At 38.6% G+C, this 14,055-nt stretch overlaps 1 protein-coding gene across 3 annotated transcripts; it reads right to left on the minus strand.

Annotated features, from left to right (window-relative positions):
- Positions 1–469: 469 nt before the first annotated feature.
- Positions 470–11,907, minus strand: GGPS1 (geranylgeranyl diphosphate synthase 1). 3 transcript variants are annotated; one of them, XM_003204017.4, is made up of 3 exons: positions 11,796–11,907; positions 3,133–3,203; positions 470–1,608 (listed from the first exon to the last, which is right to left on the minus strand). In XM_003204017.4, the coding sequence occupies exons 1-3, from the start codon at positions 11,860–11,862 to the stop codon at positions 847–849; spliced, it is 900 nt and encodes a 299-aa protein (XP_003204065.1). In that variant the 5' UTR covers positions 11,863–11,907; the 3' UTR covers positions 470–846. The 3 variants fall into 3 exon arrangements, with proteins under 3 accessions (XP_003204065.1, XP_031408278.1, XP_010705295.1); XM_031552418.1 differs by lacking the exon at positions 11,796–11,907 and adding an exon at positions 3,805–4,508; XM_010706993.3 differs by lacking the exon at positions 3,133–3,203 and having other exon boundaries at positions 11,796–11,890.
- Between the last annotated feature and the right edge of the window lie 2,148 nt (positions 11,908–14,055).

Raw genomic sequence — 14,055 nt, forward strand, 5'->3', positions numbered from 1 at the left:
TGCTGCTACTGGCAGTTACATCTTTGAGATCTAATGTTTACGTTTAAGTCCCACGCTATAAAATATTTGACTGTTTGGAAAAAAAACCCAACAACATAACGATCAAAAACCAGTCAACTGAAGTTATTCAATGCAGAACTGGAAACAGTGGCAAATTCAAAATGAAAGTGATGGAAATCTTTCCCTAAAATAAATAGAAGTTTCTATTAAGCTCCCATCTCAATCTAAACATTAGTCTCATTTGGACATATAGCATTTTTACAATTTGTATTCCCCTGAAATATCCTCAGATACTGGATAGAACTAAGTACATCTACTTATCTATCAGAACTAAGATGATCTATCTGATCTTCACAACTCTTAACATTCATAATGCAACATCAGTATATGCACTGAGGTTGTGAGAGCTTTTTTTATTGAACACCATATATTTTGGTTTACTAGAGTGTTGTTTAAAAACACAAACCACTTGGGTCAATCAGATTTAATTTAATAAAGAATTTCAGCCAGAAACTTACAGTAGCTTTGTTGAAGATAAACTGTAGCCTGTGAGATTTCTGGGGCTGAAGTAATGCCAATGTTTGTGTAAAAATCCATATTCAAAGTTTGTTTCAATTCTAATATATGTTTTGAAGACATCTGCAAGCGGTTACAATTAAGACTGTATATATAAGGTATACTGCAGAACTCAGTGATCATTGTCACATAATCAGTGATTTATTTTCAACGTACATTTCTGCCATGTGGCAACATAGTAGTTTTAAGTGAGACTGACTGTCACACCTTTCAGATAACCTTTTACCCGTTTAAAAAAAAAAAAGCTTCTATTCATCCCCAGGAGATTAATTAATTGTCATTTTCTTTAAACATTTTGCTCAGCTGTTCCACTAGTGCTACAAGCTCAGGGTTTCCCCCAAGTGATTCGATTTGTTTATAGGCTTCAGATTCAAGCTCTTTCAGTGTATTTCGAGTGTACTCAAATGAACCCACGTTTTCGAGGTAATGCACACAGTATTTTTTTATATCTATGTTTTCTGTCCTTTGACGTAAAATGTTTTGCACCTGTGTACTTTCAGGTTTTGACCAAATTGCGTGAATAGTTGGGAACGAGAACTTGCCTTCAGTTAAGTCTTCACAAAAACTCTTGTTTTCACTATATTCTTTGGAGTGCAGGTTGGCATAGTCGTCTCTTATTTGGAAGAAGAGACCGAGTGTGTTAAGAAGTGGTTTTAAGTCTTTCTTATAATTTGAGAAGAGCTGCATGAGGCCTACAGCTAATCCAAAGAGACCACCTGTCTTTTGCAGTACCATGGCTTTGTATTCAGCTTCTGTAGGGCAGGTGTAAGTATCCCTCCAGTAAATGTCCAAGCCTTGACCTTTATGGAGTTCCAGTAGCTGACGAGTAAAAACTTTAACAGCATCTGGGTGATCAAGGGTTAAAACCTTCTCTAAGCCAAGGAAATACACATAATTAGCACAGTTGATTACAGATGGAATTCCATAGATACTGTGTGCCACTGGAAAGCCCCGTCGTAGCTTTGAGTTATCTTCAATATCATCCACAAGTAGGCTTGCATTGTGTAACATCTCTGTCACTTCAATGATAACCTATTACAAGAACAGAAAATGATTATCTTCTGCATTTTTTTCCAGCAAGCTATCTAGCATTCAGTAGCCACTATCCCAAAGGTTAAAACCTGAAACCCAGCAATCTAATTGTTTGCTTGCCCAAGATAATGACTCTAAGAGCAAACTATTTGAGTGCTAATTACTCAGCTTTGAGATAGAAGTGAGGCCTACTTCAACTTGTAAAGATACTGCTGTCTATTGACTTTAAAATCATGAAAGAGTACTTATAAAAAGCAACATTGCAATACCCATTTTTCTGAATACTGATTTAGTCTATTATGTCATTCCCAATACTATCAGGAAAGTTCATCATTAGATAAGCCTATTCTAGCATTTCTCATTAGCCTATTTCATATCACTTAGTTTGTGAACTCCTACAGTTTCTGGATATTTAAGGTTGAATTGAAATAACTTAAGATGTGCTTCATGACTGCAAATTACCTCGTGAACTTCTATTAAAGATAGCATCAAAAATATTTTAGAGTTGAAAGTGAGGAGGGAGGAAGTTCAGACAGCAGAAAAAAACCTTATTTTCTAGAAGACAACAGGAAGTTGTCTGAGGAAGTGAGAAAACTGCACTTCATAATGAAAGCAGACTGGCATGCTTTCTTAAAAACCAAGCCTAACTCACCAGTGGCTGCTGCAATATAACTTTCAACAGACAGATTTTGCTACTTGAGCACTACAAAGCATCACACTTAGCCTATCCTAAAGAGGACTCCTTCACAAACACTAATGGCCTACCTGATCATTAATGAAATTATTTAGTGACCAGGTGGGTGTCAAGAAAAAAAAAATATTTTAATTTCCTACATTACCTTGGATACAGAGAATCTTTTCCACCCTAAGTATACGGTTTGGCGTAACTGTAGTCTAGCCAAAAGGAAAATTTTGCATTTCAAAAGCCACAGCATTTGAATGCACAGCTATGCATCTTGCATAGATTTGTCCAAAAGAAAAAGAAAAGAGAAGGATTATTCTTGATAAAGTGCTTCATACTAGGTAATACGGGCTCTAAACTTCAGAAGTCTGCCATTTAAGGCCCAGAACAAGAAGTGGTTTATAAAGGTTTAAACTTCACTTGACTACTGGCTTTGATGTTCTTGTATCAAAATCATACGACTTTGTTCTCAGTCACTGTATTTGTAGGGCTTACAAAGTAACCACCTAGCTGCTTTTGCAAGTCATTGAAAACTTATTCCCATTGTTAATAACTGAAGTGAGTAACAATACTAGTTGCTCCTTCCACCACTCAGAAGGTTGAGCTTAGGTAGGAAGCATGTAACTAGTCTACTTCAGACAAGTCACTGAAATTGTAACTTCAGTGTTAAACCATAACTTCAGTGCAAAGCTTCGGCTATTTTCCTTAAGCTGTACTTTAAGGTACTCAGGAATGATGTCTTGTAAATGATCAGAAGTCTTAAGTACGTTACACTAAGAACAATCTGTAGCTGATAATCTTGGAAGAAAGGTAAGAGCCTCGTAAAAATAATTAGTGAGCACCTGTATTTTATCTTCTGGAACGTTAAGCCAGTGATTGAAGGCTTGTGACAGCTTGGTTCTTACTTGCTTACCTACAATTAGAAAAAATAAAAGAAAAATCAAAGTCCAGTATTAAATGCAACAGTTTATCTTAACAGCTGTAACTAATTTGAGACCAGGAAGCTCCTAAAAGCATGACCACTTCAAAGGGCAAAATACATTAAAGTAAGATTGTAGCTTGTTTCCTCATTGTATAAGCCTTAGAATTGAAGTTGCTGATAGCTGCAAACGTTTCACAGTAATACACAAACAATGATATAAAAACGTGTATTTACATGTTACTGTAATTAGTCCTGGCAATTTAGTTAGCCAATTTCGTTAGATCCTGATTCTGTTGGTAACCTCTACCAATAGATTTACTGCCTCTGAAAGCAAGTCCTAATTTGTTTGGCAGAGGAAACTTTGCTCCTATTTCAGAGGAAAGAAAGGTAAGATTAGAAATCCAAATTTAGTGTTGAAACAAGTGTTAAAATTCAATCTAGATTGAATTTTATCTGGATGAGTTGATTTTAATTCAAATTATCCTATAAATTATTGATGCCAGCTTTCTTTAGTACATTGCTAGGGGTCACATACAAGTATTCATTTAGTGCATCTATTGATGATCAATAGGAAATTGTTCAATAAAGTCACCTCCTGTGCAGCTCTGAACTTCAACTCAGCTGAGTCTAATCTTCTATTAACAGCAAAACAGGCTTAGACAGAGTTCTGCATCCTTAGCTCATCTCAATGAGCCACTTAAAAGCTATTACGAATAAACTTCAGAGCAGTGCAACCTATCTACTGGGTTCCACATTACTCAAGACCTACTGATAGACATAACTGAAGAATGATTCTGCAATATGAGTTTTCATGTTAATGATGCCACCCTGCCGTAGCACTGAAGAAGTTTCAACATTTGAATGCCTCCCTGCAGATTCTCTCTATTGCTGTGTGATCAGACATACAGAATGGAAAAATAAACATGGATAGATTAAGTGATAAATCGTGGAAAAGAACAGGATTTATCCTTATCAAGTCACCAGCAGGGAAGCTGGTGGTAAGATTTGTAGTTTGGGTTCTATAGTGGAGGTGGTAATCTTCCTCAGTTGCTCAAAGGGCTTCAATTTTTGCTTGATCTCAAAGATTTCCATTACTTCCTCTCGCCACCATCTTTTGGTTTTCATCAGAAGATACCAATGAAAAGGTATCTCTTTTCCAACAGCTCTGTCTTCTGGCTCTGCCATATGGGAATGTCATATTCTTACCTGGACATACCTGTCTGTGGCTAGGTGTTGTTTTTTTGTTTGTTTGTTTTTGTTTCTTTTTTTCTGTAGAAGCTCAGGTTTAATTTTTTTTTTTTTTTCTTGCTGGATAGAGGGATTGTTCTGTCTCTGAAACAGCATGACAGATAGCTTAAATCACCTGTATCAGGCTTATTCTCTATCAGTACAGTATGCATTTGGTTCTCAGATGTGTTTTTCTTTTTTTTTTTTTTTTTAAACTAACTAACAAAAAAACCCCTGTGGATTTAAATCATGAATTCACTGATTTAAAAGTTTGTCATTTTAACATGGGCAACCGGGGCTCAAGTTCAAATACAAAATTAGAATGGCACCCAAGATTTTAAAAGCCTCTCACGTTAGCTAAGCACCACCACTAGTTCAAGTTAGGCTTCTTTCTGACAACAGCTCCTGCAAATGCCAAGGATTTGAAATATTACCAACATTCAGATTTTTTTACCCACTATGTGAGCAGATCAGATTTTGGCCAAATCTGTTCCCTGACCAGACTTGCTACACAGTCATCACCACCAAATACTGCACAAACCAAGGCAGAAATGTCCTGCAGAGGTTTTTGTTTTTTATTTCCTTCTAATAATAATTGCGTAAGTTAACTGAAGAGAAAATAATCCCTCAAAATATTGAAAACAACTGTTACAAACACATGCCAAGCGGCATGGCTTGCTAAGTATAAAAGAATAATTCAGTAAGTCCATAAAGAAAATTAGTCACAGATAATGTCATATTGCAGATGTATACCTTATCTACAGCCATTTACATACTTCTAAATTACACTGATAAAAACAATCACAATAAAATTAGGCTGCTAATTCTGTTTTTTGAAATGTATTTACTAGAAAACAAGCTTACGGAAATGCTACAAGTTCAGTAACAAGAGTTATTTCATCATGAAGTACATAAGTACTAGCATATAATCTAAATGGACTCTTAATATGCACAGTGGGTTTTGCCATTTAGTTCCTTAGTACAGACAGCATTTGAATTGTTAGACTTGTCTACCTTGAACACCAAGGCTGTCTAGACAAAGGCTATTTATGGAAAAACCGCTATCTGTACAGTAAAACATTCATCTTTACTTTTATAGGGTGCAGATTTGCTTGTGTGAGCCCTATTACTGCTTCATAAATGATACTGTGTGTCTTGTTCTGAAGTCAATCCTACCACGTCTATTTGATATTAAAGCAATTTTCATATGCATGCTTTATGCCTACAGTCACACTACGATGGCAACACATCAGATCCTTTTAATATTAGTCTTAGAAGACTAGATACATTGGTACTCCGTTCCTTTACTTCTGCCTCCATCCCTAAAACCCTAAATTATCCAAGACACAGCCCACAGATGTTACGGTAAAATTAAAGGCATTAGGACTTAGCACTACCAGAATAGTTCACTTTTTCTTCTCCACTGTTCCATGTCACTACACTGTTGACTAGTCAAAGGAGAGTATTGTAAAACTGAAGACTAGCAAGATCTAATTTCCAAAATTAGAAGGTCTGCCTTCTGTACTGTCATAATTACTGACGTTACTGAAACAAACTTTTAACAAAGTTATGCAGAATGCAGTCAGTTTGATCTGCTGAGGGTCCCAACAGTACCCTTGTCAAGCAACAACTATGCAAAACTTGTCTGCTCCTTAGCAAAACTGAGTGGACAAGCAAGGTAAGAGAAAAAACAGAACATAACAGATTCACTCTGACAAAAATTCTCCATAGGGAAAAAATACGAATTTCCTATTCTTGAAACAAAGATCCACTTAGTGATGTTACTCTGAGGACAATCCCACCTCCTTAGACAGAGGAGAGCTGCTTCTCTATAATGAGACTGACTACACGTGTGCATGTATGATTTGTTCCCCTCTGAGTACAGACCTCAGACTCAGACCTCCTGCTCTGAACAGGCTGCTGATCAGTATTTCTTTGCTCACACTGCATTAATGTGACCTCAAACTATGCCCTTCAGGCAGAACCCCACTTAGATTGAGGGTATGTAAAAGGGATAGAACAGCATGAGAAAGAGCAGAGGGACCATCAACCCAGCCCTCATTAGAGCTTCACTAAGCTAATGCAACTCATTACTGCAGCAGAAAACTGCCTGCTTTTTGCTAGGTTAGCTTTCTGCCAGCTTTATGTACTGTATCAGCTTATGAAGTGGGTCTGCCTGAGTTAGTACAGGGTAAGCAGCAGATGCTGAGAGACAGGAGAAAGAGGACCCTTCTGGATGAAGCAAGCCATTATATTACCTCAGTTTTATTGTACACTTTCATATTTAGCTCTGCCATCTGATGGGTTAGGGCTAAACGGGTCTGTGCAGACCTTCCCACACAGCTGTGGGAACACTACTGCCATCCTACGTGAACTGCAGGCCTATACTTTCAAACCTAGGCAGCCACTTGGGACAGACTGAGGTTACTACAGGATTGTCTATGTTAACCCCACACCCTGTTCAAAATAGGATTAACTAGTCCAGCACTGAGATTCTGCTTTTCGCCTTGTTCTGTCCTCTCAGGATCCCCAGTTCCACCATCCCACAGTCACAGTGGACACAGTTGCTTCCACCCTTCACATGCCAACCAATTCTTCCATGTTTGGAAGTGTGAAGTCCAGCAAAACACCTTCCCTCACCAGTCCTTCATCCTGTGTTAAGGACTGGTCCTCAACACATTCCCAAAAACTGACTGGATTGCCTACCCCCTGCTGTGTTGCTGCTTCTACTAGATACTAAGGTACTGAGCTATTCCACATCCAATATCACAATTAAATCACAGCCCTACAACTGCATGCAGACATCTAATTCCTCCTGTTTATTCTCCACAGTCACTTCACAGAGGTATTTAGTCCTACAGATTCCCCAGGATGTGTGAGAACTTCCCCCATCATGTTGTCCTGTTACTGCTTCCTTATTTTGGTGCATACATCTGAGGTGGGTTCCCTCCAGCTGTATTCATTAGAGGATCTCTAGTCTCCATCAGTCTTTACCTTTTCCTTGCTAGTTCACCATTTCCTCACTTTATTTTGGGTATTGTCACTTTTAGTGTAAGTCTCTCCTCACCACACTGGTCAGCCTGCTGGCAGACATATTTCTGGGCTAACTTGGGTTGGTGGAACCCATCTCCTCCTAGGAGTTCTTAATCCACAAAGACAGTCTCTTGGTCATAAAACCCAAGTCCCCACTGCTGATATCAGCTGGGCAACTAACTGGTTATTGACATGAATGATGTTTATTCCTTTTCATAGTAAGGAAGGGCTAAAAGATCAAGAAAAAACACTTGGTCTCCTGTGCCTTTGTCTCTCACTCCAAAAGCCATTTAATTGTGTTTGAAAAGCTCCAGGTAACCCTTGGCTATATCCATTAGTCTTAAGTGAAAGAGGTATAGGGTTCAGTTGCCTGATGATGAAACACACACTGTGTGTAGTCTCTCCAGAACATCCCTCTCCTGAGCTGCCAAGAAGCAGCATGCCTCCTTAAGATAACAGCTCAGATGGTGGCCTCTGTCCCACGCAGGAAGCAGCCTCCCCACTACTATCACTTGATGTTCACACCTGGTGCTGTGCTGTACAGAGCCTCTAGCCATTTGTTTTCTTTCAGTGAAATGAACTTATCTGACAAATGCACGTATGCATGAGATACAGGAATCTCCCTTGGTGTCAGAAGCCATGAGCTCCCACTCTTCACCACTGTGGAGGTCTCCATTTTGCAGCCTGACATGCATTCTTCCTGCCCCTCTTTCAATATACACAGGCTCTTGAACCTTCAGGCTCTTGCAGAAGATCCTGTCCATCTTCTTCTAGTCATTTCTGATGCTGTGCAACCTGCTGAACCTCTTCCACTTGTCTTTTGCTTGGTGGAAGCAAGTTTTCCACCACTGCACCATTTGGAGGGCAAGGACACTACTTTCTCCTGGTCTAGTGGTATGCCCAAGCATCCCAGCAGTGCAAGAACTGAAAGCTGCCATCACTCTCAGGAACTTGGCCTAAACTGAGGGCTCTGATGTGCAAGATGCAGTTGCTCCAGTGGTAGGGATCGTGCCCTGTGGCACATTACCACCGTTCTTAAGCACATTTGTGCTGTCCTCAGTCTCCAGTCCCCTTCTGTGTGAACTGAGCACTTATATCTGTTGGCTGCCTCCCAGCTGTATTCTCTTAAAAGAAATAACAGGAGTGAGGAAAAAAATGTATGTGCTATTAAAATAATGATGTTTCAGTAATTATAAGAGAAACACCACCTTAATCTTGCTACTGCTGCTTCATAACTCCTTCATCAAACTGGTCAAGTTCAACAACTCAGCAGAAAAAGCTGAAAAAACAAGAGCAAGTCTCGATTGTTTAGCGAGCTAAACAAGCCTGGAGCAATACGTGTAAAAGGGAAAATGCAGAGTTGTGAATAGGATCAGAATCTACTCTTTCAATTACAAGCTGTTGATCCAGTCACTTTTACTGCAACTGAAAGCCCATATACTTGTTAGTGCTGCACAGCTACTGCTGTTAACTCAGCTACTTGGAGATGGAAGATGCTTCGTCACCTGTGTGAATTTTCAAGACAAACCACATTATCGGCATTTCTGAAATTTTTTGCTGCTTATTGTACTTTGTTTACTCATATAAATGACAGAAAACTAGACTGAACGGAGTACAAACTACTATGGCAATTTTATGTAACAAATGATTTTGCAACAAAGTTCGTATTTGGTATCTTCTGAAACAGTAAGTTCTGTTAATTCATGTTTATTCTGTCACTAGCATACTGGCAGTTAAAATGACAACAACTTAAAAAAGATTCCTTAAGCCTACTAGTTCTTCTAGCCAAAAGTCAAAGAAGCAGACAAGCTTAGAGCTTAAGTATCAGCCCCAAAAAGTTACCATTAAAGTCCTATTGGATTAACATCAAACAGTCAACCTCCTCTTGTATCAGGGGATTAACCCTTAGCATTATAGAACTGTTATAAAGTTTGCATTCTCACACTATAGCAAGGTTAGGAGACATTTAAGTTTTTAAGCAGTCTTAATGAAGATACCCAATTCCTCTTTATGTAAGAGTTTGATATGCATCTAACTTCATTCAAGTTCTCATAGGTTATTACAGCACTTAAAAGATTTTGTTTTTTAACTAGTCCTACAAGATAAGCAACTGCTTATTTGACTCACAGTCAAGCTTGCTCTAAAAGCCGCTCAGATGTGCCTACCCTTGTGCCACTTCACTGACAGGATAAAAGATGAGCTATTCTGTCAGGCAAGTTTTTTAACAGGTTAGTTGATTGATACCTAATCATTTGGTCAGTGAGCTGAGAACTGGCACAAGAAGCAAGAGAATACTGCCAGAAGAAAGATGGAACAAAATCGCCTTTTTCAGCAAAGACTTGTTAGATTTGCTCAGGCACCTCATCTGGGCTCCACCCTAATTATGAACTGCTAGCATATGCCTCATTTTCCCTTCACCAAGCCTTGGTGTTCATACTGATGCCAAGGCTCACACAAGTAGCTGACTCTTACTGACCTGTGCTTGGCATAGCTGACTTGGGGCAAAGCTGGTGTTTCAAAACACAATAAACATCCAGCTGTATGATTAAGTACAAGTGCTCCACAGGCACACAACTTTTACCCGCCTAACTTGAAAGAATTCTTCTGTTCTGAATCACGCCAATATTTCTGCATGGAGAAAAGTGTATCTTATCTCTCACCTTCTCAAAACATAAATTAACAAGAGATCAACATGCTTCAGCGGACAATCAGATTTATGATACTTGAGCTTACACTGATGGTCCGTATAAGATAAGCCACTAGGATACAGTGATTAAGGCTGAACACACAATGAAGTACAGGAATTTAGCCAGAGGAGTCAAGATGGGAAGGTTAAACTAAATGCATAATATAAAGTGAAAGCTAATTGAAGAGCTGTTAGTCAAGGGCTTATACCTACCGAAGTTGATTTTTTGGTTTTTGTTTGTTTTTTTGGGGGTGCACTTTGTCTATTATGTATTTACTTCATTTCTAGTCACTACACTTTTTTATTTTTTAAAAAGCAGCTGAAGACACAGAGGTGCTGTGATACATCTTTGCTTGTATTAGATAAACTAACCACACAAATACCCTTAAAGACTGAGTTGGAGAAAAGTAAATTTCTACAAGACCAGATCTTAGAAAGCCCCTCGGAATACCACAGAATCATTCTCAAATACATTTTCAAGAAAAAGCCACCATCCAGTTTAAATGCTGTCAGGAAATGGCAAACAAATTTCCTGGCATTAAAAAATGAGTGCTACTGCCAAATTCTCTCCTCCTCTAGGTTTTCAACGACAGCGCCTGGCAGCACAAAGTGCCAAGTCCATTGCAATCTCTAATGTAGACAAAATGAAACTGATATTTGTAGAGATGAATAATAAACTTCACTACACACAGGTTACAAACCCACCATGCTGATACAAATATCAGTCTAAGTTTAGCTGCAGATGTACAAAGCCACTTAGTACTGTCCCTGTGATTAGTTATGCTATTTGTCTTGATAAGTCTTCTATCCCCAGTCACATATAATTCTGGTCAGTTATCTTCCTTAATAACTACGAAATATTATATGCCCATTAATTCTATTAGTATTCAATACAAGTTGGATAGAAGTAAATGATGCAACAGCTCCCACAGCAAAGTTACTTCTATAGTCACTGACAGCCTGTGTGGTCTTCCTGATGCTTTGGGTGTACAAATGAGAGTCACAGCAAACAATATGATTATTTGTTCACAAAGAGGCTTCTGAGTGGCACATGCATACAGAAATTTTCTATCAAACTACCTCCTGCATTCTGCTGAAATAGCTATTACTGAAGAGGGAAAACTTCATCTCAGTGTGTTGCTAATGACCTGATACAACACAAGGAATGACAAGTCAAGTAATCCAGGACAGTCAAAACTGACAATACTAAAACCTGGCTCTATACTCACCAGGGAGAAGAAATAACACAGACTATTTAAAACATACACACAGCCCATCAACTCCAGTACAGCAAGCTGTTAAGTGTTGGGCTGTGATGTTTCATCCGTCAGGAATAGCATCAGGTCTTCAGTACTTGCCTGTATCTGTTTCAGCAAGTAGCAAGTCAGCTACTCTGAATGGAGGGCAGAGCAACTGAAAGAAAACTATCTGCACTGCAGCAGACAAATGCAATTGCTACTGTATGAATAACACCAGAAGGATAGTTTCACAAGAGAAGAAAAAACAACAAATATAGAAAAATGTTAGCTTTAATTACTCTTCAACCCAAGTATCAAGAATGGATTGTATTTCCTAGGACAAAGATGTTATAAAAGTAACATTGATATTTTGAAGTAACACAGTAAAAATAAACTTGCCTGGTAGTTGAAGTAAATACTGGTATGGCTCTAGAATTCTTTTGGATGTTTCATCCATCCCATCCATGTCTCTTTCATAAAAGGTCGTTCGCTGTTAAAGAAAGTGTTATTAACATTGTTTAGGTTGAAAAAAACAAAAACAAAAAACCCCAACAACCAAGCAGTGAAGTAACAAAATAGAGGAGCAAGTATTCAGGAAAAAAAAAATTAGCTGACTTCCATGATAGGTGTAAGTGCTGCAGATTTGAATACAACGGCGACTACAAAATTCACTGTGAAAGAAAAGTTTTATGGATGGCACTTAGACAAGAAGCAAACATATGTCTTAAGTACAGGCTTCTTTATTTATTCATGAGTAGTTTAAATCAACTCCTAGACTTTTATCTGTATCAGAGGGCTTAGATGAAAGAGAAACATTTAAAACATTAGCATTCACAACAATCGAGCCACACTGTAGATCCATAGAGAAGACACTCAGCACATACAAACCTTGCATGATTAATCTGATTAGACGTCCCTAAATGCTGTACCCATACAAAAGTGCAGATACCTAACAGCAGAAAATATACCTTACACCAGTGCAGCCTAAGCTAGTTGAAAACAAGCTTGAGCCTTCTGACAGCATTCTTCAGTTCTCTTTTAGAAGACAGTAATGTACTGTTTCCTTGCCACTGCTTAAGCACACAGTCATCTTTACACACGCTACATACATTGTACTCTTGCAATAAATCTTTTAGGATCCATTCTCTCCATAGCTCAACAATTATGTATTGATTATTTTTCAGTTCACATACCCTTTGATCATCTATATTTGCATTTTTTTCAGACTGTTTTCTATAATGGATTTTTTCCTCCTTTCACCTCTAGCCTTCCTTGCTGCACTGCAGATACAGCAGCTCAAAACAATTCTTCTAATGTCATTTTAAGACAGGAACTGCAGCAGCAGCACAGAGGCTCATGCTACTTCAGCAGTGCTTCTCAGCTATTCTGCTCCCTCCTCCCCTGAGCTATTCAATAGTTTTATAAATTATCAATAAAACTAACTAATTTAAAGTGAGTTTGTAAGCATGGACTGATGCATTTTTAATGTAGGAACATTAAGGGGAGTGGCTGACATGAGTGAAATATATTGTGTTCCACATTTGCTCAAAGTAATCCAGCAATAGTTTCCCACAAACAACTCAAAGGAGTGGTATTAATATCATCGCTTCCCCTTAAGCTACCTGGACAAACTGGACCTTCCCCTGCCAGCAACAGCTCAGTCACTTCCTGCTTATTCCCATTCCCACCTTCTGGAGCCATAGATATTTGTAACAGTCCAAACTTGGGAACTGATTTATTTTTGAAGCTTAGGCTTGGATAATTTGTCTATTAGCTTCACTGCATATGCTAATGCAAATCATCAGCACTTTAGGGGCAAGAGAGGGTATTTAAGCAAATACGGCTGCCACTGAAATGCAGGCATTTCCAGAAAGGTGCAGTCATTGCATGCATGGTTTCTTAGCAGTAATGTCACAACAAGCAGTGCACCTTTCCATCATTTATCCCATGATATCCCAGCACAACTAGCTGTCAGGATCTGAACCAGGTTTGTATGACATCCTTAGCTCCCTATTGTTCTCACGTTAGTAGTAGAGCTTCGGAAATTGGAACTGCTTTTAAGCCAGGAGTGCCTGTGAGAGCATCAGCTGTAAAATTGCACCCTTATGTACCAAGGATAATCTCAACAGACTTCAGTGAAGAAGTGAAATAATAAGACTATCACAGTCCACCATCTGACTTTTTAAAGAGAAAGAGGAACCTGTGCATATGGATGTGCAGAGACGCTATCAAAATTGGCTACTTTCCAGTGACTATTACATGTCAAAAAGTTCAAAATTGAAAGTGCTTAGCTATCCCGCAGCATTGGGAGGAGATGGTGGGGTGGGAATTTCTACTCTGTAACAGTTTCCCACTGATACAGTACCTACTACATTCAGTGAGCGTGCACTGCAACATAAGAAAACAAAGATGACTGTAATCTGAAGATTACTTCCCATCCACTCTGACAAGTTGCCTAAAAGTAAATCCTAAAATTCTTCCTATCCCCTGCAATTTATTAGGAAGCTTCTCCCATGTCTGTAGGTAACTGTAGATAATGCACTGTTCAAATCCTCAAACGGCTGGAAATTGGCTGGTATTACACCACATCAAATCATCTTTGTATCTTTTGGTGCCAAACTAATAGGAATGCTCCAAAATGCTGCTTATCTTAAAAAAA

The sequence above is a fragment of the Meleagris gallopavo genome, chromosome 2 (genome assembly GCF_000146605.3).
Source record: "Meleagris gallopavo isolate NT-WF06-2002-E0010 breed Aviagen turkey brand Nicholas breeding stock chromosome 2, Turkey_5.1, whole genome shotgun sequence".
In the NCBI taxonomy this organism is placed as follows: domain Eukaryota; kingdom Metazoa; phylum Chordata; class Aves; order Galliformes; family Phasianidae; genus Meleagris; species Meleagris gallopavo.

Coding starts and splice junctions, on each gene's coding strand:
- GGPS1 (XM_003204017.4), bottom strand. CDS start 11,862: ATGGATGGGATGGATGAAACATCCAAAAGAATTCTAGAGCCATACCAG. Junction 3,204..11,795: donor GTATTTACTTCAACTACCAG/GCAAGTTTATTT, acceptor TTCTAATTGTAG/GTAAGCAAGTAAGAACCAAG. Junction 1,609..3,132: donor TTCCAGAAGATAAAATACAG/GTGCTCACTAAT, acceptor TTCTTGTAATAG/GTTATCATTGAAGTGACAGA.